The sequence below is a fragment of the Xiphophorus couchianus genome, chromosome 18 (genome assembly GCF_001444195.1).
Source record: "Xiphophorus couchianus chromosome 18, X_couchianus-1.0, whole genome shotgun sequence".
Taxonomy (NCBI): Eukaryota; Metazoa; Chordata; class Actinopteri; order Cyprinodontiformes; family Poeciliidae; genus Xiphophorus; species Xiphophorus couchianus.
Window position 1 is genome coordinate 17501712 of NC_040245.1, and position 24541 is coordinate 17526252.

At 38.6% G+C, this 24541-nt stretch overlaps 2 protein-coding genes across 5 annotated transcripts; one reads left to right on the forward strand and one right to left on the reverse strand.

The window, feature by feature from the left end:
- Window positions 1-20175, forward strand: nox4 (NADPH oxidase 4). Its single transcript, XM_028045438.1, has 18 exons — window positions 1-327; window positions 676-771; window positions 4333-4443; window positions 4625-4709; window positions 7424-7521; window positions 8718-8745; window positions 9464-9536; window positions 10710-10790; window positions 12035-12194; window positions 13132-13296; window positions 13474-13536; window positions 14636-14696; window positions 15143-15224; window positions 16283-16402; window positions 16495-16603; window positions 16892-16960; window positions 19110-19210; window positions 19302-20175. The coding sequence occupies exons 1-18, from the start codon at window positions 271-273 to the stop codon at window positions 19420-19422; spliced, it is 1680 nt and encodes a 559-aa protein (XP_027901239.1). The 5' UTR covers window positions 1-270; the 3' UTR covers window positions 19423-20175.
- Window positions 20176-20320: 145 nt separating this feature from the next.
- On the reverse strand, window positions 20321-24119 carry tyr (tyrosinase). 4 transcript variants are annotated; one of them, XM_028045443.1, is made up of 6 exons: window positions 23966-24119; window positions 22896-23751; window positions 22288-22504; window positions 21508-21655; window positions 21216-21397; window positions 20321-21123 (listed from the first exon to the last, which is right to left on the reverse strand). In XM_028045443.1, the coding sequence occupies exons 2-6, from the start codon at window positions 23721-23723 to the stop codon at window positions 20876-20878; spliced, it is 1623 nt and encodes a 540-aa protein (XP_027901244.1). In that variant the 5' UTR covers window positions 23724-23751; window positions 23966-24119; the 3' UTR covers window positions 20321-20875. The 4 variants fall into 4 exon arrangements, with proteins under 4 accessions (XP_027901244.1, XP_027901243.1, XP_027901241.1 ...); XM_028045442.1 differs by having other exon boundaries at window positions 22896-23800; XM_028045440.1 differs by having other exon boundaries at window positions 22896-23797; window positions 23966-24118.
- Window positions 24120-24541: the final 422 nt, after the last annotated feature.

Below are 24541 nucleotides of genomic sequence, written 5' to 3' on the forward strand. Positions count from 1 at the left end.
AGATGAACTGAGGTTGTGATGCAAGTACAGAGGCGGTAGTGTGGGGTTTCAGCCGCTGGAAGTTTTTTTAGAGAGGGGGGGGATGAAAAGTCAAAACGCGTTCAGAACAGGGAGGGGGAGTACGGTCTGTACGTATCGGAGCAGACACCGGTTAGACAGACACAGACAGAGCTGCAGGGAGGACCGAACTCCGACCTCTTGACCGGACCGGAGCGTTTGTGGAAACCTGGGGCAGCTCCAGCAGGCAGCGGCGGAGACCCTGAAGGCACCATGGCTGTGTCGCTGCGGAGCTGGGTCGCCAACGAGGGAGGGAAGCACTTGGTCCTGGTGGGGGAACCTTTGGGACAAACTTTTAAACAAACCCCCGTTGGTTCATGTCTATGTCTATTCTTCTGCATGTCTTTTGATTTACATGGCCGATGTTCACTTTTAGATGCGTTTCATGTTTTTTTAAAGAATGCCCAGCTGGTGGACAAACTATAGAGATTGTTGTTAATCATGTGTCCTTAACTTGTCACATAAATGTAGAGCATCAATAAGGTAAAAAGGAAGGACGAGTCATTTTTAAGAACAGTTGCCATCATCATTTTCTTTCTGAAAGAGAATTTTAGATTACTGTAAATATAAACTCTATGTTAATTGTAATCTATACAGTATGTTTCTGTGTGTGCCCAGATGCTGTGGCTGGGAGCAAACACCTGGTTGTTCCTGAACACTTTCCTGCTGTTCTCAACAGGGCAGCAGTACCACTACCTCTACAAGATGCTGGGGGTGAGAAACGTACTGTTTTATGCTTCTGACATATTGTGGTAGTACATAAGATTTTAAAAGTGATCTTTTTAAAAGTTCATCAAATATTTTAAAAACTAATTCGGCAACTAAAATTATTTTCTTTTTCGCTACAGAAGTATGCATATTTGTGCTTGTGGTGGATCACTACAACTACCAAGCAATGGAGAGAGCTTTTATTGAATAACAAGATTTTTGAAAGATTTTTGAAACGAGTCATTACAGTTATTTAAACTAAGCCCACCTAGCTGAATTATAGAAGTGTGGACTACAACGGAGAAGATGCAAGCATTTAGACAGAAAGATGTGAGTGTGATGATGTGGAGGCTGCATGAGATGCAAAGGCCTTTTGTGGTTGATTTCCTTTTGACAGACCGAAATGCTCAATGGTGAGGTGACTTCTGATCTCCATGCTTTCTCTGTGTGCCATTTTGGTTTAATATGATAGATGATCTTTGGTTTAGTTTTCATAAGAGCAACAAAGAATATAGAAAAACAGACCCTTAAAAAGTTATTTTAAGAGACCCAGATATAAATTTATGTAAAAAAGTTGCTTTTGTCTCCTGGTTTAATTTTGCACATACAGTGACTTGCAAAGATGTTCATCTGCCTTTAACTTGTCCACATTTGGTTATTTTACAATCACAAACTTTAATACATTTTATTAGGACCTTATTTGATGGAAAGAAAATAATTGCTTTTCAGAATTATAAAGCACGATTATGTAATAAAATCGTGCCCAAGGTATCCCAAGGTTTCAACATCTTTTGTTGTAGAATGGCACAACTGCCAACCAGCCAAAAATGTGGCTTTCCACCTCAACTGACAAACTGACCAAGGTGAACATTATTCAGAGAAGCAGTCAGGACCTCCGTGATTACTCTGGAGGAGCTGCAGGGATTAAAGCTCTGGGTGGAAAAATCTGTTGACAGGACGACAGTTAGTGGTACACTGTAAGTCTGTCCTTTGTAAACAACGAGAAACTAAAAAGTTATCAAATGGAGACACGGTAAACATGTGGAAGAAGTTGTTCTGGTCTGATGAGACCAAATTTGGTATACAGGCAAAACTTTACGTTTAGGGAAAAACCAGCACTGTGCATCTCAAAGTGTTGTTAAATCATGCTGTGTGGAAGGGTTTGGAACTACTTACAGATAAATCCTTTATGTACCTAGTGTGACTTTAGTTTGCATCCAATTATTTCTCATAAAATAAGAACTGAATTAACGATTTCATTTTTACATGTATTTTACATACAGTAATATTTGCACTAAGACTGGATCCTATGAAAGGGCAATGTTGCTAAAGAGAAACAGTAAATACACCGTATTTGTAAAAGTCAGTTTTCAAACCATCAGAAAGGCAGCAAAGTTGCAGAAAACCTACACAGGGTAAAGTGCGTTTCCTCAGAGCAACAAGAGGCAATGAGAAATGGCAGCAGACAGCATGTGTGAACTATTGCACTGCCTGTACAGTGGGAGGCAAAAGGGGAGAAAAGAGGCAAGTGTGGGCACGCCACTTGTTCCACCGAATGCCTCACCGGAGGGCTTAAGTTTATGTCTATCTTTATGTGCACGAGTGTGATGTGTTTCCAGAGCAATGATACTTCAAATAGCCTCTTATCTTGTTCACCTGCTAGGCAGGACTGTATGGGGTGTCAGAAAGGAGGGTATCAGATCTCCGTCTGGTGGTTTTTGACATCAGCTGCCTTTCTTTAAGAGGCTCTGCAGAGAGATTGTGTGTGTGCGTATGAAGTTTTTAAGAATTAAAGGATCAGAATAGAGTTTGCTGAGGTTATCCTTAAGTTATATTTAGGTTCAAGCGATGCTCTGTTCTCCGCATCATTCTGACATTTCAACACCGACTTCAGTCAGCTGTGCAGACAATTCTGATTCCTCATGTCTGACATGTCCTTTTCTTTACCATCAAACTTTTTCTCGATAGACTGCAGATTAAAGCTCTGGTTGTGCCTGTTTTTTTTTAAAGCAAATTTCCTTGCTTTGTTGAATGTCTTAGACCAGAACATCTTCACAGGATGGATTCCAGTCTCGCTTTCTTGTTTTCTTTGATCTTCACAGCTTCATCTTGTTCTCCACACACTCTTCAGTAAAGTCATAGTTAACCAGAAGTGGCAGCACATGCAGAGCACGAAGCTCCCAACAAATGTGCTGAGTTTATGAGATGCTGGAGTGCGCTCAGCGTTTCTGACTTTAATTTGATTATTGAGCTACAGACTGAGACGTATTTAGTTAGATTATCCGTCTTGCTCACACATTACTCCAGCTGTGTTTCTCTGCGTCACGTGTTGGTGTTCTGAGATGTTGCACCTCACTTAACCTCCAAAAAATAGATAAGTTACCGTAAAATCTTCATGCTTGGCCCTGCAAAATTATGTTTACCCCTTGTATTTTGTTTGGATTTGTCTTGTGATGCCCAAACACAAAGTAGGGTGTAATTACAAGCTGGAAGAAAAATGTTTTTCTTTGTTCAACATCTTGGCGTGCATTTGCGTTGGCAGATGTATTGAAAATAAAATCAAGTTCACCAGTTGCCTTCAGAGCTCAACCTTCTCGTGTGTAGTTTCATGTCGTTACAAATGCAGCTGTTCTGTGAAGGACAAACACCATCAGTACACCCAATGCTGTAGTTGTGATGTTTAGAGCAGTTGTAGTTAATAAAATGCCAACCCTGGAGCGTCTCTTAGAGCACTGCTCAATCTATCATCTAAAAATGGGAGGAGTATGGCACAATTGTAAATATACTAAGACGTGTCCTTCCACCTAAACTGACAGGCCGACCAAGGGGGGCATTACTCAGAAACAAGTCTGAGTAATGTAATGGTAACTCTGGAGGAGCTGCAGAGATACACAGCTGTGGGAATCTGATCAAATGACAATTATTAGTTGCATACTCTCTAAAGCTGGCCTTCAGGAAAGAGTTGGAAAAAAAGCTTCTGCTTCTGCAGGACAACAACCCTAAATGTACAGCTAGAGCAACAGTGGCGTGTCTATTAAGTCAAAGCCTAATTCAGAATATGTGTCATTGTTTGCCAAAATCTTCATAGAAGCTATTTTTGCAAAGGAAAATAGACAAACAAAACTGATCTTTGTAAAAGATGCTAAGTATTGACTCAGGGAAGCCTAATACAAATGCACATTGAGTTTTATTTCTTAAAAAAAACCGATGTATATTTGCATCACTACATTGTGTTGGTACACAACACACAGTAAAATGTCAGTTTGTGTTTACAATCTGATGGTGGAACAACAAAAAAAATCTAATTTCTGTAATTTCTGTCTTTATGAGACAATCTTGGACTTGCCACTAAACCTCCTGCCTTGTGTATTAGTCCTGGAGTTACTGATTTATACCAGCATGGTCTCAGCTGATTCACAACCTAATTATTAGTGGGCTCAGACCTCCACTTTGTGAAAGACAAAGGTGGTTTGCTGTAAACCTCTGTGTTGCCTCAGGCTCTCAGCTGCCCTTAATTACATAAGCCCTGTTTGTCTGACCGTGATCCCTTGTGTGTGTCTCCCTGAGGTCGGAGTGTGCATCAGTCGAGCATCTGCCTCTGTGCTCAACCTGAACTGCAGTTTGGTGCTGCTGACCATGTGCCGCTCTGTGCTCACCTTCATACGCGGAACGCACGTGGTAAGACTCACGCAGGAGATGAATGATTCCAGTCACAAGGGGATCAAATTCAAAACTAAAATTGCATTTGGTTTCTAAAGCACAACAAATTTCCTGGTAAAGATTAGTTCTGGGCCTAATCCTAGCACAGTCCTGTTTTCTTTCCACAGTGATTTTTTGTCTGTATTGCATAATTATGCAGGTATCCAGCAGGAAAACCCGCCGGCTGCTGGACAAGAGCAAGACCTTTCATGTTGCGTGTGGCATCGCTGTCTGCCTCTTCTCAGGTAAAAAGCCCACTCTTTATCACCCCAGTGAGCTTTCCTTCATTCCTTAATGCATCCCTGCTACACTCTGTACGTATGTAACGTGTGGATAAATTGATCCATACTGGTTTTGCATTCCTGGTAAACCATCTGGGAGATTATTTTGCCTGTTTCATCAGTCCATGTTGATATTTTTTCTCTGCACTTATGACATTGTGTGAGCCTCAGACAGCTGTGCATTTACCAGGACGCAGGTTTTTCAGACTTCTTCCTCTGACTCATCCATGTTTTGCTGCAGGGTTTTTCTTTTTTTTTGAGAAGCTGGCTGGCATTAATTTATCTAGATCTTAGACATAAACAGTGACTAAATGGAGCATTCTGTATTTAAAGCTCCCTGCTGTGAGGGTTTTCTCTGCTGTCTTGATTTTGTTTAAACATCTGTTGACTGAAGACTCTTTGATTTTGGTAGATCATTGTTATCAAGGAAGCAGAATTCTTCCTCTGCAAAAGATAATGTATATGGCACAACTCTTCATAACTGTAAGATAATTTATAACTTAAGGATAATTGAGTTAATAAAGGCAAAATTTCTACTCTGGCATTGGATAGTAGCTGCTTACATTATTAGATTAAAAACATAAACCTGGCATAAGGAACTAAAAACATGTCAAAAAACATTTTAATAGTGAAATGGACATAATTACTCAGAGGTGAACAAACTTCATTCTCGCCTCCAACATGATGTATTACACTTCTCTGAAAGCGGGTGATTCATGTGAGAAATATTTTAATCAGAATCAGACCTTATTCTACAACATGTAGCCTCTAGAGTGTTTTGCATATGCACGTCCTTTGCAGATGCAGTCTGATGGGTAAAAAAGGCAGATCTTTTAAACCCATTCACCCACTTTATAGGCTTTATGTTGGAATTGTGAAGTCGAAAGGTTACGTGTGGCTTGTACATTCTTCATGCTTACTCAAGCTTAAATCGATTTCGGCAAGTGGCTGGGTGGAGTGACCCGCCGTCACCAAACTGGAAGTAAACATGGGGAGCTTGATTTATGAAGGAGAGCAGTTTATAGGGTTCAACCCAAAGCTGACACAGTTCTTTGGAGTCATAGTGAAAAGTACAGCAAATTTCTTAAACCTGACTAAATTTAGAAAGATGCTCTTCCTCAAAGATGCAGTATGCAACTGTTATAAAAAATATTTTTAACTTATTTGTTAAAATTGTCATCATGTCATGACAGTATGAGACAGATAGTTTGTGAAAAAAAAATTTGCTCCTCTGTCCTCTCCAAGTGCTTCCAGTGCTAACAACCAATCAGAGCCAGGAGGAGGGTCTTAGTTCTGTCAAACATTCTCATATAGGTGCTGCTCCACCTCTCCCCCTCTTGTTCTCTGCTACTCTTTCTGACAGTAGAGATTGCCATGAATACTCAGACTAGTAAGCATGATGGTAGATAAACAGTTTTGCTGTAATGGTGAGTTGTTTCTGCACCAGTTGCACATTTAGCAGCTGGTACACAAGTTTGATTGACAGCGCTAAGACATAACTCATAGCTCTGATTGATTGTGATTGGGAGTGGTGCATTCCTTCAGATGGAAATAGTAGCACTTGGAGGAGGTGCAGGAGCTCGATCTTTTCAAAGATTATCTATCTCATAACATGTGATGTAGATGTAGGACACTGAATTGATGCAATCAGTAACTTTTATTTCTCAACATAAGAAAAATGAAAATGAATTTCTATTTCAGGTGTATAAATTTGAGCAAAGTACCATTAGAAGGTCTTTGAATGTTACGACTTATTCTTACGTCATAAGCATACTTGAAAAGGGGAATTTCACTTCAATCACAACATTTAAAAGTGATATTCATAACAATTTATTTAATTATCAAAAATATTAATACCACAGTGAGAAGCAGAGCTGTACAATATATCAAGTTAACAAAATAAAATATTTAGTTGGTTGGAGTCCTATATATTTTTTAGTGGTGGTTGATGCTAAAGCGCACAAAGAGTGGTGAGGACAAGAAAGTAAAGAAAGAAAAGAGCCACAGAAATACTGGTAATTAAGATTTGACGTCATCATGGAAATATTCGGCAAAAGGATCACAATTACATGTTCCCTGCTATCATGCAGCCCAAATTTGAAGTCAGTAAATGACTCACACGAGCTGTGCAGTACTGAATGTTTCCGTCTGGATAATTGACCTTTGACCTCCAGCTAACAATTGATGCTTCAAAAAAGTTAATTTGTTTTCTCTTTTCTTTTTTTTTGCTGTTACATCATCTGTAAGCTTTTCCCTCAATCAAAACCATACACCTCTTCACTTATTATAATAACACACACATTCACATAAGCTCTGTATTCTCAGTTGACAAATGACACTGTGGACAGAGAGTCAGCAGGATGGAGGAGAGACGAACTGTGAGAACAGACAGAAAGAGGGGGTGGAAGGCAGTGGCAGTGGGAGAGGATATATGGGAGAGGAAAAGGGCCCTTGTGTGTCATGACTACAGTCTCTAATTCCATCAGCTGTTCAATGGCTGCGTACTTAGCCTGTGATGTCAGGAAGAAGTGTGTGTTTAAGCTGCTCTGCCTTTTTGCTGAATGGACCTCTAGCAGCTCTTTAATTGAGTTTTGAAGAGGGAAAAAAATCCTACATGTGCAACTTGGTCCTATCACTAAAATGTGTTTTATTTTTTTATACTTTCTCTTCATCTGCAGTTGTGCACGTTTCGGCCCACATGGTAAATGTGGTCAACTTCAGTTCGAGGTACTCAGATGACTTTCCTGCTCTCAACTTGGCTCGCTACAGAGGAGAGGTAGAGTTACTTAAATGTGTAGATGCTGCAATAGGACATTTGTTAAGCAATTAGCAAACACTATTTTTTACATGTTGATATCAATTCCTGGGTGATGTCAATTTCTCTTTTACGGGCTGTAGGTAAAATCAAAATTTATTTTATTCTATCTTCTAGATACTGTATATAGTCCTAACAATAAATCAATTTATCAAAATGTAGTGTGTGGTTTATATCAGAGCACATCAGAGTTTTTTCTACGTCATCATTTGAAAATAGATAACAGCTGTGTCCAACTCGGTCTTTCGGGAAAAAAAAAATCTCTCTAATTTACTGTGATGTGAGATAGTTAAAGATTTTACTGCCAGTATTTTTCAGAACGACAAAAAAGAACTTCTGGTTCCTGAACATTTTTTCTCTGGAAACGTAACGTTTCCAAACTTTTTTATCCACTTGCGCTGTTTTTCTGTGTTTCCCTCATGAGGTGAGAAAACTGGGCCCAATCAGGTAGATTACGCTCCTGATACAGATTAGATTCTTTTTGTGCAGGAGTGCTGCTGCGATCGGAAGACACAAAATCTTCTAGCTGCAATTTTTGGGGTAGATTTTTAACCTCCTTTGACAGATTTGGCCCTAGTTCCAGCACTGGAAATATTAGAGGGAAAAAATACCCCCCAAAAATTGCTACTCTAGTGTAAATCATGCGATTTACTCATCATGCATCTCCACTTACATGCGTTGCATCATTAAATCTGAAAACAGATGTGCCTCAGCATGACATTTACATATGTGATCAATGAAACAAGATAATGCTACACAACGTTTTACTCAATTTAAGGGTGGTAAATCTTATGAAAAAATAATATAAAAAATATTATTTCTATTAATTAGGTAATGAATATTTCCAAGTAAATTGAAATTTAAATTGGTGAGTTAAAGCTTCATCCTCTATTTAAATCTAATTTACTTACTACATGTTTATCAAAGCCAATTTGATGTTGTCTTTATTGTTTTACTTGAAGTCTACCTAGTTTAACTTGCACACAGAGAAAGAAATTTAACTCTGACATTGATTTCTGGAATAAAATCTGCAGACTGTTTTCTCCTCAAAGTGCTGATGTTGCTCTGTTGTAATTCAAGGTGGATAGCACAAGCATTAATGTAGATAACAGAATGATGAAGACTACAGACCTTTTTCTTTTTTGTTTTATTCCCAGGACCCCAAGTGGATCATTTTAACAACAAGTAAGAAGAACAACTCTTTCTTTTAAAGTTTACCATCCAGTGTCAAGGTGCTTTTGTCTCCCTCTTCTACTTTCTGTGTTTCTCTTTTATTCTTATGTAGTTTTATTATATGATTTTACCATGTTCTTGGGTAACTTTATGTGCAGGACAATCCAAACGACATCCTTGCCAGAAGAAATAAAATATTTCTTCTCTAAAATGTCTTATACATTCCTCTTGCTCTGACTTTAGTTGCTCAATAATTGTTAGCTTTGCCAAAACAGACAGAATGGCTTCGTTCGTTCAAACTACAACTAAAGGTCAATGTCAACATTACTTCTGGTTAAAATAAATGAGTCTGCAAAATTAAAAGATTAATTTAAACCTAAAACTGTATGGGGTATGAATAGTTTTGTACTTGAGAATTTTAATTAAAGAATTAAGGCTGTAGGAGAATCAATGCTAAAAACGTTAGGGTTCAAATAAGACTTTGGCTAATAAAACTTAATGTTGTTGGGAGACTTAATGTAAAAGATAGAAATATCAACAGGATATCCTAAATGCAACTGAATAAAACTGTTACGCTACCATCACATTTAGATTCATGTTAGCAATCAGATAATTGTTTGCTTTAGCATATAAAGCTAGCCAAAGCAAACAAGACAATTCTTGTTACAGATGGCAGGATGTTAACGTTGTTTGTTTTGTCTCCTCTGTACAACATGATGGTTCCATTCAGTCCCAGGCGTCACTGGTGTCCTGCTGGTCCTTATCCTCCTTCTGATGCTCATATCCTCCTCCTACTGCGTTCGGTATGCTGAACTAAATAATAATTTCTGTAATTATCAGCGATGATTCTTGTGTTCCAAAAGAAGAGGAATGCAAGTGTTTTGAAAATTCAAAATGCAAACAAGCTATTTAATTATGTCTGGGTCAAATTATTAGGGATACAATGATCAGAGAGTTTTATGAAAGTTTCTGATTTAACTGTAGCCAACTTCAGCAGATCAAACCAAGTTAAAGTAAAAATGTCCCTATCAGTCAGACAGAACACTGTGTTACCAACGATGAGGCCAGACAAAAACAAAATGATCTGATTCTGAAGATCTGATGATTTCTCAATGCACCTCTAAAAGTGCAAATCAGTTTTATTTTGTCTGAAAGTTAATTATGTCTGCTGGACATGCTGACATGCTAATGGACTCCACTGCCCTGTCATTACTCAGGTCACTGTGGGTCATTCTGTTTGTGTGAGGAGGACACAGTGTGAATGTGTGTTTGTGGAGCTTCCTGCTCATTTCAGCAAGTGCATAGACAATAAGGGACTTTTCCAGACTATCCAAGGCTGTAGATAAGAGTCTGGCAAACTGGTTGGAGTGTTGGGTTGATGACTGCTGCACACTGAAGAGAGTGATGTGATAAGGATTTATTTTTGCATTTTGTAGTATTAAAAACCATATGTGTTTATAAATGGCTTTATATTAAGATGTTCTTCAGTATAAAATCTCACGGTTGTGGGTTAAAACCCCAAGATTTATATTTACCTTTTAAGTCAGAGTCTTTTGAACATTTTTGCTTTATACTTTAGACTTTAGGGCAATCTCCCTTTGTGAGACAAAACAATCTGACAAAAAGCTCACTTGGGAAACCTTCTAACTTATTTACAGACATCTGTTTGATTTGAAGAATCTCTTCTTCTTCTTGTGGATAGCATCAAAGTTGATCTGAATCTTTGTAAATTGTTTCATTAATAGTCAAATTCAACCAGTGTATTTCTTAAACCCTGGTAAAAAAGAAATATATAGAAGGATTCACTTATTTTATGTAAAATGTTAATATTTTGAGTTAGAACTTGATAATGAGATATGAGATAATGAGGTATCTTTGATTCCTGTACAGGTTTAGTAAAATCTGTATTTTGTTAGTATAAATCAGAGAATGCTCAAGTAAAAATTTTGATTTTTGTTGTTACTTTGCTTTTTCAGGATGTCCAACTATGAGATCTTCTGGTACACACACAACCTCTTCATTATCTTCTACATCATTCTGATGATGCACATGGTCGGGTAAGCAGCACTGAAAGAATGAGAGTTTCCGTTTCTGTTCTCTTATTATTTGAGATTTTTTTCCACAATGTTGGAACAGTTTTATTTCTGCTCTAGAAGACAAAAATGTCAACAAATATTTTTAGACAGCCTGTAACAGCTTAAACCTAACTGACAGTCATGTTGTAGCTTTTGTCTCTTTTTATTTGAATTCCGTTATTATTATTATTATTTATTTTTTTTTTTTTCTGAATAAAATACCTGGAGTTTTCATTTGAAGTAATTTTTGAAGGCTGTTTATTTAAAATTTCCATGATATCCAGACTATAACCCTTTGCATTTTGTGCCTTGTCTTCATTCTTTTGATAATTTTTTTAACACATTTCAGGAGTCAATATTTGTTCTTAATTTCTCATTCATTGTATCTTGCAAAAGTATTCATACCACCTTCACTTTTGAAATTATTCTATATTATCAACACAAACCTAAAGTATTTACTATAAATATTAATACATGGCATACAGTTGTATTCACTCCCACTTTACTCTGGTAGTCATAAATAAAAACATACACAGTCACAATGCAGAAAAGTTAACTTGTGCTTAATTTAATCTCATTATAAATCCAGCAGTTCTGTGAAGGCCTTTAGAGGATTGTTAGAGAACAAGAGTGAACAAACAACATCATAAAGATCAAGGAACACAGCAAACAGGTTGGAAGTAAGGTTTTGGAGAAGTCTAGTGGAGAGATAAAACAATATCCCTTTGAATATTTCACAGAGCACCGTTCAATTCATCACTTGAACAGTGAAATTGCACAACTATAAGCCTACTAAGATACAGCTGTCCAACAGACAAGCTGGGGGAATATGTTGTGTCAGGGAAACACTTCAAATGTGTGAACCACTGATTTAGATAAAGAACATTTTCCAGTTTCAGAATGGCCCAGTAAAAGTTCAAACCTGTCTAGTAGAGACATATCCCATCACGCAACTTTAACTGAAATGGCTCTACAAATTATACAGTAGGAGACTGAATATGTAGGCACATTACAATTTTCGTATCATGTATTATTTCTCCACTTCATATTTATGTGCTACTTTTTATTGGTCTCTCACAATTGTAGTTTATAGCAAATTGTGCAAAAGCTGAAGAGCTATGAATCCTTTAGGAGGACGCTGTCTGTGTTTTTTCCCTCTGTTATGTAGTGTCTTTTTTGTCTTAGTGAACCAAATATCACCTATGCTCTTCTCTGCCTGACACCAGCGGAGTACTGAAGTATCAGACCAACATCGAGGCCCACCCACCTGGCTGCCTCAGGCCCAATCAGAGCAGCACAGAGCAATATGTCGATGATCTGGAACAGCTAGAAGATGATGATAGCAGATGTAAAGCGGATGCTCATTTTGAACCTCATTACCCCCAGGTCTGTGCGTGTCTGTGTGTAAATACTTGGGAGCTCTGCATGCGTTCTGAGAGTTGGAGGGTGCTGGTCCCATTTATTAGAGGTGTGAGGGGGCCGGGGAGGAGCTCTGTACATCAACGCCTGTTTGTGTGTGTGATTATGTGTTTGCCTGTGGTTGCTAGGCAGCGTACTGGTGCCATAAAATCCCCTGTAAAGTTGAATGTACTCCCCTGGCTTTACTTAAGCTGTGAGCAATTACTATGTTAGGTAACTCAACAGAGAAGCACTTTGTATGGTACTTAGTTATTTCATGACCATTCACCTTGTTTGAAACTATAATGTCTACTTGTAACAAGGAGAAACTACGTAAAGCAACAGGGACAGATATAAAGGAAACAAATAGTTGAAGTTCATTAAATAGGATGCAAACATAGTCGGGATGAAGGTTACGTATCGATATTTTATGCCTGCCATTTAGTCATTTAGTCACATTAGCAATATTTTGAAGTTTAATTTGAATTTTGTGGATAGTCTCAAAACTCTTCTCACTTGGCATTTTATGACCAAAATTCTGCTTAATACAACAACTGGAATCCACCTTTTTAAGTTTTTATAAGTTTGGTTTGGAAATAGCACTGACTGACTCAACTTTTAGTGGTGAGCTAAAAGCGAGTGTGTAGGGTGCAGGGAAGATACTTATAGCTGCTAGCTACTCTAGAGAATCCTGTTATAGGGAATTCAAAATATCCATCCCCCATCTGTTATCGGGGTTATGTATCATAATAAGTATGTTGCAGACAGTGAGGTAGTAGAAATTCTAAATTTATATCATCGGTTGTAATACAGTGTTATTAAAATGAGAAAGAAAAATGTTTAATACAAGTTTAGTTTCATTTCTTAATAATGTTGTACTTGCCTGCAGTAAAGAGTCATTATATGTGTGTGTTTTTGTGTATAGACTTGGCTCTGGGTGTCTGGTCCCCTCTGTCTCTACTGCGTTGAACGTTTATACCGCTGCATCCGAAGTAGTGCCCCTGTTACTATAGTGACCGTAATCAGGCATCCTTGTGATGTGATAGAATTGCGCATGCTGAAGAAGGACTTCAAAGCTCGACCAGGACAGGTGAGACTAGATGTTTACTTTTATTGCTTCTCAGATATATTTCCATTTGTTTCATTCAATCATTTCTCTTAATTGTTACTGTGACGTATCTTATGTATTATCTCTGCATCTCCCATCCTGATCTTACATTTCACCAGCTCCCTCTTTGTTATATCTTTATCCTACTCTTTTTTCCAGTACATTGTTCTTAACTGTCCAAGTGTATCTTCATTTGAGAACCACCCCTTCACACTGACAAAGGTAAGACCAACTAACCCTGATGCATTCCTCACTCGTGACAGCAGCCCACAGACATGTCTGCATAGATCTTGTTTTCACAGGTACCTAATCTTTCCGTTTCTTCACAAAGAACAGGCATTTTGGTCTCAGCCATAGTCCCGCCCGCCTTATTGAGCTGTGACTCTTGATTGGGAGCAGGGTTGCTCAGGAATATTATGTTTCACTCTGTTTGTTGATATTTAAGATTTGCTCTGCATTGCAAGAAAAACATAACATAAGTTCAGGATAAAGACATAGCTTCATGCATACGCACACACTGATACAAACTCACTGTTAGACTGATGGTTTCTGTGTTTACACTCAAAGTGCTTAACAGAAGTATTCATTCCCCTTGAACCTTTTCACACTGTGTCACTTTATAACCATAAACCTCCATGTATCTTATTGAGATTTTGATAAAATAGAGCAAATAGACCAGATGGAATACTGTTCAAACCACCATCTCATAATTAAAGTATGGTACAGCTGCAAACCTGCCAAAACAGAGCCAGACAAGGTGGTCAAGAGGTACAGAGTTCACCTTTCAGTAAGAAACAATAGAGGAAGAGCTGCAACGAAATCAAAGTTTAGAACTAAATCAAATTAAGAATTGGTGACAAAGATTGAAAATGGCTGAGCTGGATCGATTTTGCTGAAAAGATTTGACAAAGATTTTGATGTTTAGATGTAACATAGCACATAAAATCACACTAAAATACGTAGTAGGTTTTGTAGGTTTTCTAAAATGACAAAATGTGAAAAGGCTCTGTGAATATGAATACCTGCATTGGTGCGGCAGGGTGTTTGGTGTTTGAGCAGGGGGTTAGAGACTCCTCTAACAGACAGACCCCTGAGGCTGGTAATGCTGTCTGCCAACAATAGGGCTGTGACTGTGCGCTCATGTGCATTGTTAAATTTAATGAAAAGAGTTGCAGCTCTGCACTGCATACCTTTTTCTGGACTGTGTGCAGATTTAAATCTCACATGGCAGCTGTATATTTTTTTAAGTGTGCTGTCTTGTACTTCACAGAATCTGACCGGGTGTGATTGTCACTGTAACTTCCTCTTTAACTCCTTACAGTGTCCCACAGTGAACAAGGAAACTTTCGGCATCCATCTGCGAGTCGTGGGAGACTGGACTGGTACTATCTAACAGTAACACACACATACATACACACGCAGACAGGATGGAGCTTAGTTTGTGTTACCCCCACTGATTTCCACTTTTCTCTAGGGAGGATGCATTTCTGAGAAATGGCCTTTTATGTGCGTGCGTGTGCACATGTTGGAACCTTAGTTTGCCTCAGCAATGTTTTCTAGCAGGTTTTATTGCCTTGCTAGAAAACTTGATTAGGGACAAAGTCACAAAGCCTTACAATTAAATGTTACAGGGATTCTTGAGTTGAAATTTCAAAATGGGTCACTTGCTACTGTTCACACCCAGGCCTACATCCTTCCAGAAGACAGGAAGTGAAGCTGCTTTGTTTGTGTTGGCCCCTTAATATGCCATGACGACATGCTGTAAAGAAAGTGGAGAGCAATAAATCGGGATGTGTTGAAAACACAGCCTCTCCTTTCACCTCCTCAGAGCGCTTCACTCAGCAGCTACTGCCCCAGTCAAGGATGGACTTGGAGATTCTTCCCATGGTCCAACAGAGAACGTACCCCAAGTAGGTTTCTTTGAGTGTCAGTGGCTGTGAGAATGAAATGTGGGTGGCTAGTCATCCTACTGTTTCTGATCGTTTGTTGGGGTCTGGTTAAAGAGTTAGATGAGATCTCAGAAGTGTGAGGAAAGAAATGGGGTTGGGGGGGGGGGGGGGGGGGGGGGGCAGTGATACCCATTCAAATCTAAGCAGCAGCATACAAACTCCTAAATCTTCTCCCAGTATTAAATATAATGCACCACAGTGGCCTTTCAGGAAGAGCTGAATGAAGAGATTAACTCATTAACTTTAATGTTTCTGTATTTCACTGCACTAAAATAAAAAAAAATAAGTGTTTTGCTTTGTGTGTTGAAAGTTTATATGTATATACAGTAGAAGTGTGTGTGTGGGGGGAGGGGGGTAGAAGAGCAACGAAAAGTGCAACCTATCCTGTTGCTATAGTTGATCACATAAGGCAAAAATCAGCAAAATGTTATGTTTTGTTTTGAAATATAATTTGTGTCAGCATGGAATGATCCATTATTTGTTCCTCAGCCAGTCCAGTCATGACACTTATTGGTATGAACAGCAAATTGACAGACAAATAGAGACACATAATGGCACACAATGAGATGATTGTATAAATGATTTAATTGTACGCTAGTGGTGTTCGTTGGTTAAGTTAGGATAGTATGTGCAAGATGTGCAGAGGTTGTAGTCCTTGTCTTTGGTTTGAGGTGTAGGCAATTTGCTGGCCTGCCCACTCTGTTTGTATTATGTATTTCTATAAATAAGAGCAATCAACATTGATTACATTGAGTAGTTGCTGCAGTTCTCATTTTAAGCACACAAGACACAACACACTGTCTCTATGAGGTACAAGTGTTAAAAACATTTATGAAAATATAGCAGAAGTCCAAAGAAACACTTTAAAGATTCTTTAAACATGACACCTTTCAACGATTATGAGAAAGTCTGGCTTCTTAGAAGGTAAATAAAAAAGATGTTAAAACATTTCCTTTGCCATATATTAGTGAATATTCTCGGCTGACTTTGTTTGTATTTCTGTCCATGTTTATGATTAGGCTTTACATTGACGGCCCATTTGGAAGTCCATCTGAGGAGGTCTTCAACTACGATGTCAGCCTTTGTGTTGCTGGTGGAATTGGTGTCACACCATTTGCATGTGTACTGCATGCTCTGCTGTGAGTTGTTGGGATAAATAAAATCTTATGCAAACATCAAATGTTCACAAGTGTTAATGTGTCCATCTTTCTTGCTCTGGTGGTCCACCCAGTGATGGCTGGAGGGACTTCAGGTTACAGAGGCTGTACTTTGTGTGGGTCTGCAGGGAGCTTCAGTCGTTCTACTGGTTTGCAGAGCTGCTATGTGCCCTTCATCAAAAGGTCAGGGCCATCTCTCTTTTCCTGTTTTTTTTAAATGCAGCTGGATCATAATTTAATTAATTTAACTTCAAGGGTTGTAGAAAGCAGAGGACGATCGGGATTAATATGATTAATAATAATAAAATGTTGTGGTGAGTGTGAATCCCAAGATCTTGTCACAATAAAACCACAATTAATACAACAATATTAAAGCACTGACTAATATTTCTCACACAGCATGTAATAATGAAAATGTACTAGTGAGTATTATATTTTATTCAGTGTTGTCCGTGTTTGTTTGTTAACCAGCTTTGGGAGGAGAACAGACCAGACTACTTTAATCTGAAACTGTATGTCAGTCAGGTGGACAACCTTCAGGTAAGCATGACACACTGTTGCACACTTTACTTTTAAGATAATAACATAATTTAAGAGTTGTTTTGTTGGACACTTTTATTTATTTTTCTTCTTAAAATTTGCATTTTTGAAATTTCCCACCAGAGGGCAGTGGAGCACAGAGAAACAAGTTGCAGCAAAACTCCAAACTTCTTTCACTCAAACTATGAGTTTAACTTATTTTCTCTTAATGAAATATAAATGAATTAGTCAGTTTTTTATGACTGATAAATAATCAATTTTACTCTTGCTGTTAATGTTTCGGTTTTAAAAGATCACATGTTGTGTTAAATATCCCTGTCAATGAAATTACAAATTGTTAACTAAAGCTAAATTAGCTTTTTCATCAGCTAACTTGAACAGAGTCAACATCCTTCACACGAGTAAAGTTAATGAGTCAAACTGAGGAGACTTAAAATGAATACAAAATATTCAATATAATAATAATAATAAATTACTAAAATTATTTTCAAAAATTAAACTTATATTTATATTTTCGAAGTTTTACAGTTTTGGTGGAGCTGTAAAAGAATATTGATTGTGTCCACCAGTGCTTCTCATCACGTCTCTTTTTTTCTTCCTGCCACTCGAAATTCTCCGTATATAGAAGCGGGAGAAACAGCGCCCCCGAATTGCTGCTGGTGGCCAAACAGTGCATTACATCCTGTAGGATCGGGGTTCGATTCCCCGATGGGAACACTTCAATCATTTTCTTCTTTTTCCCCACAATGGCCTGTTTCAATGGTCGAGTGAGCTTAAAAGAAACCCTAACAGTACTTATCAGATACAAATAGTTACTAAATGAAAGGTTAAGTACTGCTTAGTTTTACTGAATTATTTTCAACAAAAGCATTATTCTAGTCCTCCTGGCTTATATGTGTTGAAGCTTTGAGAAGCAACTTTATGTTTATTTTATTTTATTTTTTTCTAAGAGATGCCCGTATGAAGACAGAAAATCAGATAATACTTTTGTTTGCAACATTACACCGTGTTGACACAGAGCTCTTGACCTGTAACAGGGGGTATATGTGACCCTTCTCGAGGTCGGGTTGCAAAGGGAAGAAAAAAGGCACTGCAGTGCTGAGGACAAAGACATGTGGTCCAAAGCTTTACCTTGTGCAAATGAATTCAAGCCGAGTTACACAGCGGTGGGTTTCAGCTCCTCTAATTGGCCACAGACAATGTACATAACATACAAAGATTTAAGACATACATTGGCAAAGGTTAGGATTCATTCGTTAGTGTAATAGAAACCATCATTTTGACAGATTGGTCTTTTTAGAGCTTAACTTCAAAATGAAACTTTAAAGAATAATTTTTCAAAAAATGGTCCAGGTGTTTGTGCTTTTTAAGACTGTTTGTTCACTATAAATTATAGATTCACCAAATGTTAAAGGTTGAACGAAAATATAGATGTAACACACTTTTTGTTAGTGACCACAAGAGGGTGCTGTGACCTTTGGATAACAGTTATAAAAACTGTAATACAGTGGTGTCCAAACCAATTATGGATGCAATATTTTTTCCAAACAAAGTAGAAAAGAATAATAGGAAGTGTCACAAACGACAAAAACGGTCATATTACAGTTTTTGAACTGCAATTTGATCCTATACAAAATTGTTGGGGTTGCAAATTGGACACCCTTCTGTGATATCTTTACAATATCTTTAAAAGAATGGTACGCAAACAAAACATTTGTCGATACAATCAGGTCACAAAATGAGTTAGACCAGTTGGGGTGAAGTATATAAATCTGTAATGTGTGGACTACAAACTAAGAGCCAAAGTCTCTTACCAAAGAATTTAATCCCATTAACTGACCAGTTTCAATCTCAATGATGAAGCTTCTTAAAAGCATGATGTTGCCTTCACAATGTTTTACTGTGTGGGGAATATGCTTAAGGTTAGGAAGAGGGTGTTAGTTTTAGGCCATAAAATAAATGTTTTAAATGTAGATCATTAAGTTCTGGCCTGAGCACTGTCTTCCACATGTTTGTTCTTTGTTTTCTAAATGGATCATTTTAAACTGTAAGTTTAACTACTTGTAGCTTTCTTTCAGTAATATGAACATTTGTTAAGCACCTTGACAAGAAAAATCTGTTCTACTTGTCTTGCTTGACTTTTTTTCAGAGCATTTCTGAAGAACGATTTCGCCCGCTTTCTTCGAGGATGCTGGTTGGTCGACCCAGGTGGAAGCACCTTCTTGATGAAATTGGAAAAAGCAACAGACAGTGAGTATAGAAGCAACTTTAGCAGAAGAGTTGATTTGCTGTCCTAAAAAGTAACATAATTCAACCTTCGAGCCTTTTTCTTTGGCTTCAGCAAGCGAGTTGGGGTTTTCTGTTGTGGACCAAAAGGCATCTCCAGGACTCTCCACAGGCTCTGCAACTCAGCCCGATCACGTGGGACAACATTTGAATTCAACAAGGAGTCATTCAGTTGATGGAACATCTTGACTGGTTGGAGAGAATGAATGGATTTTCATTCAATTTTGGACTTAAGCTTTTAATCTGAACTACATTTCTCAATACCTTTGGAATCTGTTCTTGTCAGGAGTCATTTGGCATTAAGGAAACATCTAAAACACTTCCAAGATAAAGATGAGCCTGACCTCCAGCTAAACACTTCATGTCTGCCTCAGCTTCAGCATGTGATCGGTCCAATATGAAGCAAAAGCCTCATTCTAAGATTGTCCGCTTTTAATCTGGTGTTTCTCTCAGCCTGTGACACAACGCTCTGTTGGAGTTCTGGTTTTAGCTGCAGCTAAAAAGTACATTTCTTTTATAATGAGAATTTCTTTTAGTCTCTCAAAACATTTGCAATTCATGAAATATATGTAAAATATAAAATTAATTTCCACACTGATATAACTTCTATTTTCAAGAGTAATACAAAGTACGGAATGAGAATTTTTTATTTATTTATTGTAGTTTTAATAAATGTATTAGATATTTTTATGTAACTTGAGACCACAGTTTGAGAAAGTTCCTTTTGCAATAACACCTACTGATGACTGTGAATCTGTCGTCTTACATGCAAAACCAAATTAAAAGGAATTGATTATGAAACACATGTGTGTTTGTGAAACTGAGTGACATCAGTTGTAAGAAACTTTAAAAACTCTTAAGGCAGATAATTCTCCTACCAGTAAAGGACATAACAGTACTTAATGACATTACAGTCAGATTCCTACTTTTAAAAAAGTGAAAATCAGACCCTTTTTACTATTTCAAATAATCAATCATCTCTAGAAACACTTTTTAAATCAACTTTGATGCATTTTCACCACATAAAATTAGAACGATCAAGTCTAATGTTACTACCACTCATTCAGACTCATATGTTTGGGTATTAATTTAACACTTTATTTGCTTTTTGCAGAATTATTAAAGCACCATTGTGAACTCACAAAACATGGGTTAATATTTATTCATGAGATGAGTGCAGAGCTGCATGATCACATGACTCGCTGTCTCTGGAAGGCAACAATTTTGACCAGGAGTAACTTGGAGACTCTGAGACTCTTCAAGTTCACGAGTTTAACAGCAGTGAAATTTTACAGTTTTTAAACTCTGCCTAATTCGGTGAACTTAAAGTTTAACACCCTACATGTTCCATGCATTTAGATTTACTCTAAAAGTGTAGTAAAAGGTGAGATAAATAACAGTTCTGCTCAAGTTACTGGAAATCAAACAGTGCTCACATACTTCAGGTGATGTGAAAATCATGTTTTGTTCTCCTTGATGAGGCTTCACTGGTTGATCTGTAACTGCATTTATTGCCTGATTCATTGTAATTATTTGCTTTGTTTTGCTTCCCATTGGCCTTTTGGAATGAAAGTATCCTCAACATAGTTTAATATTCATCTGCAGCTGTTTCTGCACTGTCTGTTTTTGTTAAAGAGTGGTTTGGTACGACGATGATCCTTCCTCTGAGCTGCTTTGCAGTAGTGGCTGCCTCTCTCCATAACTCGATGCCCTCTTCCTTCTCTGGCTTCTCTTCCACCTCCTTCTTGCGAAGACTAGTAGAATGGCAAAAATCGAAGCAATCAAAGCCCCCAGGATCCCGGCCCCAAGCAGCCACTGCCAGATTTCTCTGGCCTGCTGCAGGTAGGGGGTCACAAACTCCTGCACAAACCTCTGGCCTGTGGAGATGTAGAGAGGACAAGATGTAAATAGAGGACAAATAGCTACAGGAAAACACATTTACTGGACATGTTTGAAATTATGTACTGACCTGGATCTAACAGATAAGCATACTCATATCCTAGCACCTTGTTGGACAGGAAGTAGTCTCCATTTCTGTAGAGTGGAAGCAAAGGTATCATATAGTATTCGTCGTTGTGTCCAATGGGGGCATTTGCTCGTGGGTAGCTGCTCCTGAGAGGCTGGTGGGTCCTGAGCCAGCGCTCAAAGATGCTGTGAAGGATGAAAAGTAAGACACTAAATACATAAAAAGTGGTGGATTGTTTAATTAGGTTATTGTGAGCAATTTAACATCTGGTTTGTATGTAAACACCATGGATTACCTGTCAATGAAAGCATGGTGCAACAGGAATATGGGGTCATTGGCTGAACCCTGGACATTGGACATGGAGCCGTTCATAAAGACATGCAGGGAGTTGTGCATGGTGCTCTGGCCTGGTACTGCTTGGCCAGTCTCTGGGCTGGCAAATCCTGCAGGAGACAAACAGATTGGTGGAACACAGAGTCAAATATAGCAAAGGTAAATAATGAGAAAATACCAAGCAGTGTAGGCAAGATAGAGCATAACGGGCCACATTAATAGTATGGAGAGAAAAATTAGAAAACAAATGAGGAGAATTTAAATTATATTTGTACAATTTAGGAAAGTAGATTAATTGATTTTGCATGAGAAAGGTATGCAAAGACACACATTATAGTGACATAGAAGGTTATTCTCTACAGCAGGCAGTTAGCCTGAATACGGAGTGGGATGTCTGAGTTGCAATGGTGGGCTGGGAAAACTTTCGCTAATAGGGTCATTTTTAGCTTAGCGCTTTAGCACTTTTGCTATTTTTGATAATGTTCAGGTATTAGTTTCACCTAAATTATTGTTTCTGGTTGTTTTATAAACTTTCAGTTGAGTAAAGTTCAACATCTGCGTTGATGCTACTGGTTTGTTTTACATGAAATCGGAAGTAGCTCTTTCACTGTATGAAGATAAATATGTTGTGGTTGAATCTTAGAAATATGGCTCTACTTTTTCATAATAAGTAATGTAGCAGGCGTTTAGAGTAGGTGTTTATCTCACAGGAGTGCACACGGAAATTTTTTTGTATGTTTACCCTCCAGGACGTTTCTAAAGCTCATGTTGGCAAAACGGTCCATGTTTCCCGTCTCGTACTCAGGTAGGCCTACAGCAAAGTCCACATCAGCTGTTGTAGGAAGTCTCGGCACGCGGTTTCTATCGTGGTTGCCAGGATTACGCAACAGTGGACCCTCTCCATTAGCATTGCACAGGACTTCTCGGTTGTTGTACTCCTCTGGCTTCGAGCAGATTACCTTCACCACAAAATATACAAACACAAATGCTTCTTAAAACAATGTTGATGAGTCTTTGAATCCAAAATCAGAGTTGTCAGGTTAAGAATTGCAGGTATCTCTTAAGCAGCAAAGTGTTTATGATTTTATTAATAACAAAGCAAGCAGAAAGCAAAATTCGTCAAGACAAGAAAAGAGTAATGCTTCGATCCAATGTCAGATGCAGCAACAAATGTTTTGAATTCATCATTTCTAGGCTTCACTGATTAATTGAGCATAAAACTCCATAAACTATCATTTTAAGAAAATCTAGTTTGTAAAAAAAATATCTGTGTGATATAAAAATGAAAAAGACTTTAAATCTGTAGTTGTTTCAATAGAAATGGAGCCAGAGAAAGACAGATTTTCCTACCTTCCATGAGGAGAAGACAGAAGCAGGGCTGATGAGGTTGGGATTGAGGGAGTTGCGTCCGCCCATGAGAGCGTCGGTGCACACTTCACAAGTCTGGGCATTTCTCCAGTCCCAGTATGGGATGGTAAAGTTAAAATCCCCTGTAATTTTCCTTATCTCATTCTCCCAGTGAAGCAGGAAGACTCTGTGCCAGGGCAGAAACGCTGCAGATTCATGGGCAAAGTCAATGTCTCTCCAGACGTTCCCTGGCCCTCCCAGGAAGGTGTCTCTGGAGACATAGTAGTGTATCCAGACAAACAGATCGTAGGTGTTAATGTCAGAGAACATGGGGTTCTCACCATTTTCTCCCATCTCTGCTCTGGTTGCTGTGGAAATAACATAGTCAGGGTTGATGGTGTTTTTAGCCAGGTTGAGGTAAGAAATGAATTTCTGCTGCTCTGCATTTGACATGGTCATGATGTTCCTGCGCACTGATTCCCTGTACTGAGCACAGTTTCCACCCCAGTACCCAAACCTGCATTCTCCACAGTTAAACCCTCCGTAGTTTCCTGCACAGCGACACGTACGGTTGAAGAAAGCCAAAGGCCAGCGCTCTCTGTCATCAATCCCAGTATGTGGGTACTGTGGCCCGTTGGGCTCATCTGAGACCAGCACCTCGGTGCAGAACCCACGGCCTGACAGAGCTCCGCAAGCCGAGCCGTCTCCTTCCCAAACTGGACAGCATTCTTTAGTTCGCAGCCCCTCGGAGTTGGCACAGGGGCGAGGAAACTGGGACGAACAAACCCCCATCAGGTGAAAAAGTACAACAGACCCAAAAAGGTTCTTCATGTTGAAAAGTTACTTTGGTCTCCAAACACTGTGGTGAAATTTCACAGAAACAGAACTTGTTACGTTCCAAACCTCTGCTGACAAACACAGAAAAGGAGAACTGTGTAGAAGATTGAGTGGCAAGAAGTCTCTTCTAAATATTGCAATCTATAAGTCAATAGAATACCTCAGCATTAAGCAGCAAGTGTACAGATGCAGAATATTTTAGAATCATTATGTTAAATTTGGATCTTGTAACCTACCATCTAAGCAGCTTCTAAACCTCCGTCGACTTTCTCTTTCACACACCCAGGCAGCTCTTCCCTGGTCTCTGCGTACTCATTCAGCCGTTTTGGGGGCCGCCCTCAGAAAAAAGTGTGCAATTTCCTGCATTCACTCACACACACAGATTAATACGAGCATCACATGCTGAGGATAATACTCTTGATTCCTTTTTTCACTTTGTCTTGAGACCAGCTGACCTCACCCTTTCCTACCTCAGGCAGAAAGGGAGGTTTTGTGGTTATGTATGCGCCATTTCAGGCCCCACCCCATCAGCCACCCTCCAAACTCCAACACTCCAAGGCAGAAGTTTACGCATGACAAAATCAGTGTCTTGCTCCGAGAGTGAGAGGAAGAACTGAGTAAAGATACAAAAGTGGAAAATTGATGTTTTATACTAATCAGAATTAGAACCCGTGCTGATTTGACCCCAACATCTGCAGGGTTTTATTGGGTTTTGGCCCAAAGTCCAGACCTAAATCCAATTAAGAATGTGTGGCAAGACTCAAAAATAATTATATTTCCAAGAACTGATGCAAATTGAATAATATTTGTAA

Coding starts and splice junctions, on each gene's coding strand:
- tyr (XM_028045443.1), bottom strand. CDS start 23,723: ATGAAGAACCTTTTTGGGTCTGTTGTACTTTTTCACCTGATGGGGGTT. Junction 22,505..22,895: donor CTGTCTTCTCCTCATGGAAG/GTAGGAAAATCT, acceptor TTTGTGGTGAAG/GTAATCTGCTCGAAGCCAGA. Junction 21,398..21,507: donor CACCATGCTTTCATTGACAG/GTAATCCATGGT, acceptor CATCCTTCACAG/CATCTTTGAGCGCTGGCTCA.
- nox4 (XM_028045438.1), top strand. CDS start 271: ATGGCTGTGTCGCTGCGGAGCTGGGTCGCCAACGAGGGAGGGAAGCAC. Junction 16,403..16,494: donor TGTGTACTGCATGCTCTGCT/GTGAGTTGTTGG, acceptor TGGTCCACCCAG/TGATGGCTGGAGGGACTTCA. Junction 19,211..19,301: donor ATTGGAAAAAGCAACAGACA/GTGAGTATAGAA, acceptor CTTTGGCTTCAG/CAAGCGAGTTGGGGTTTTCT.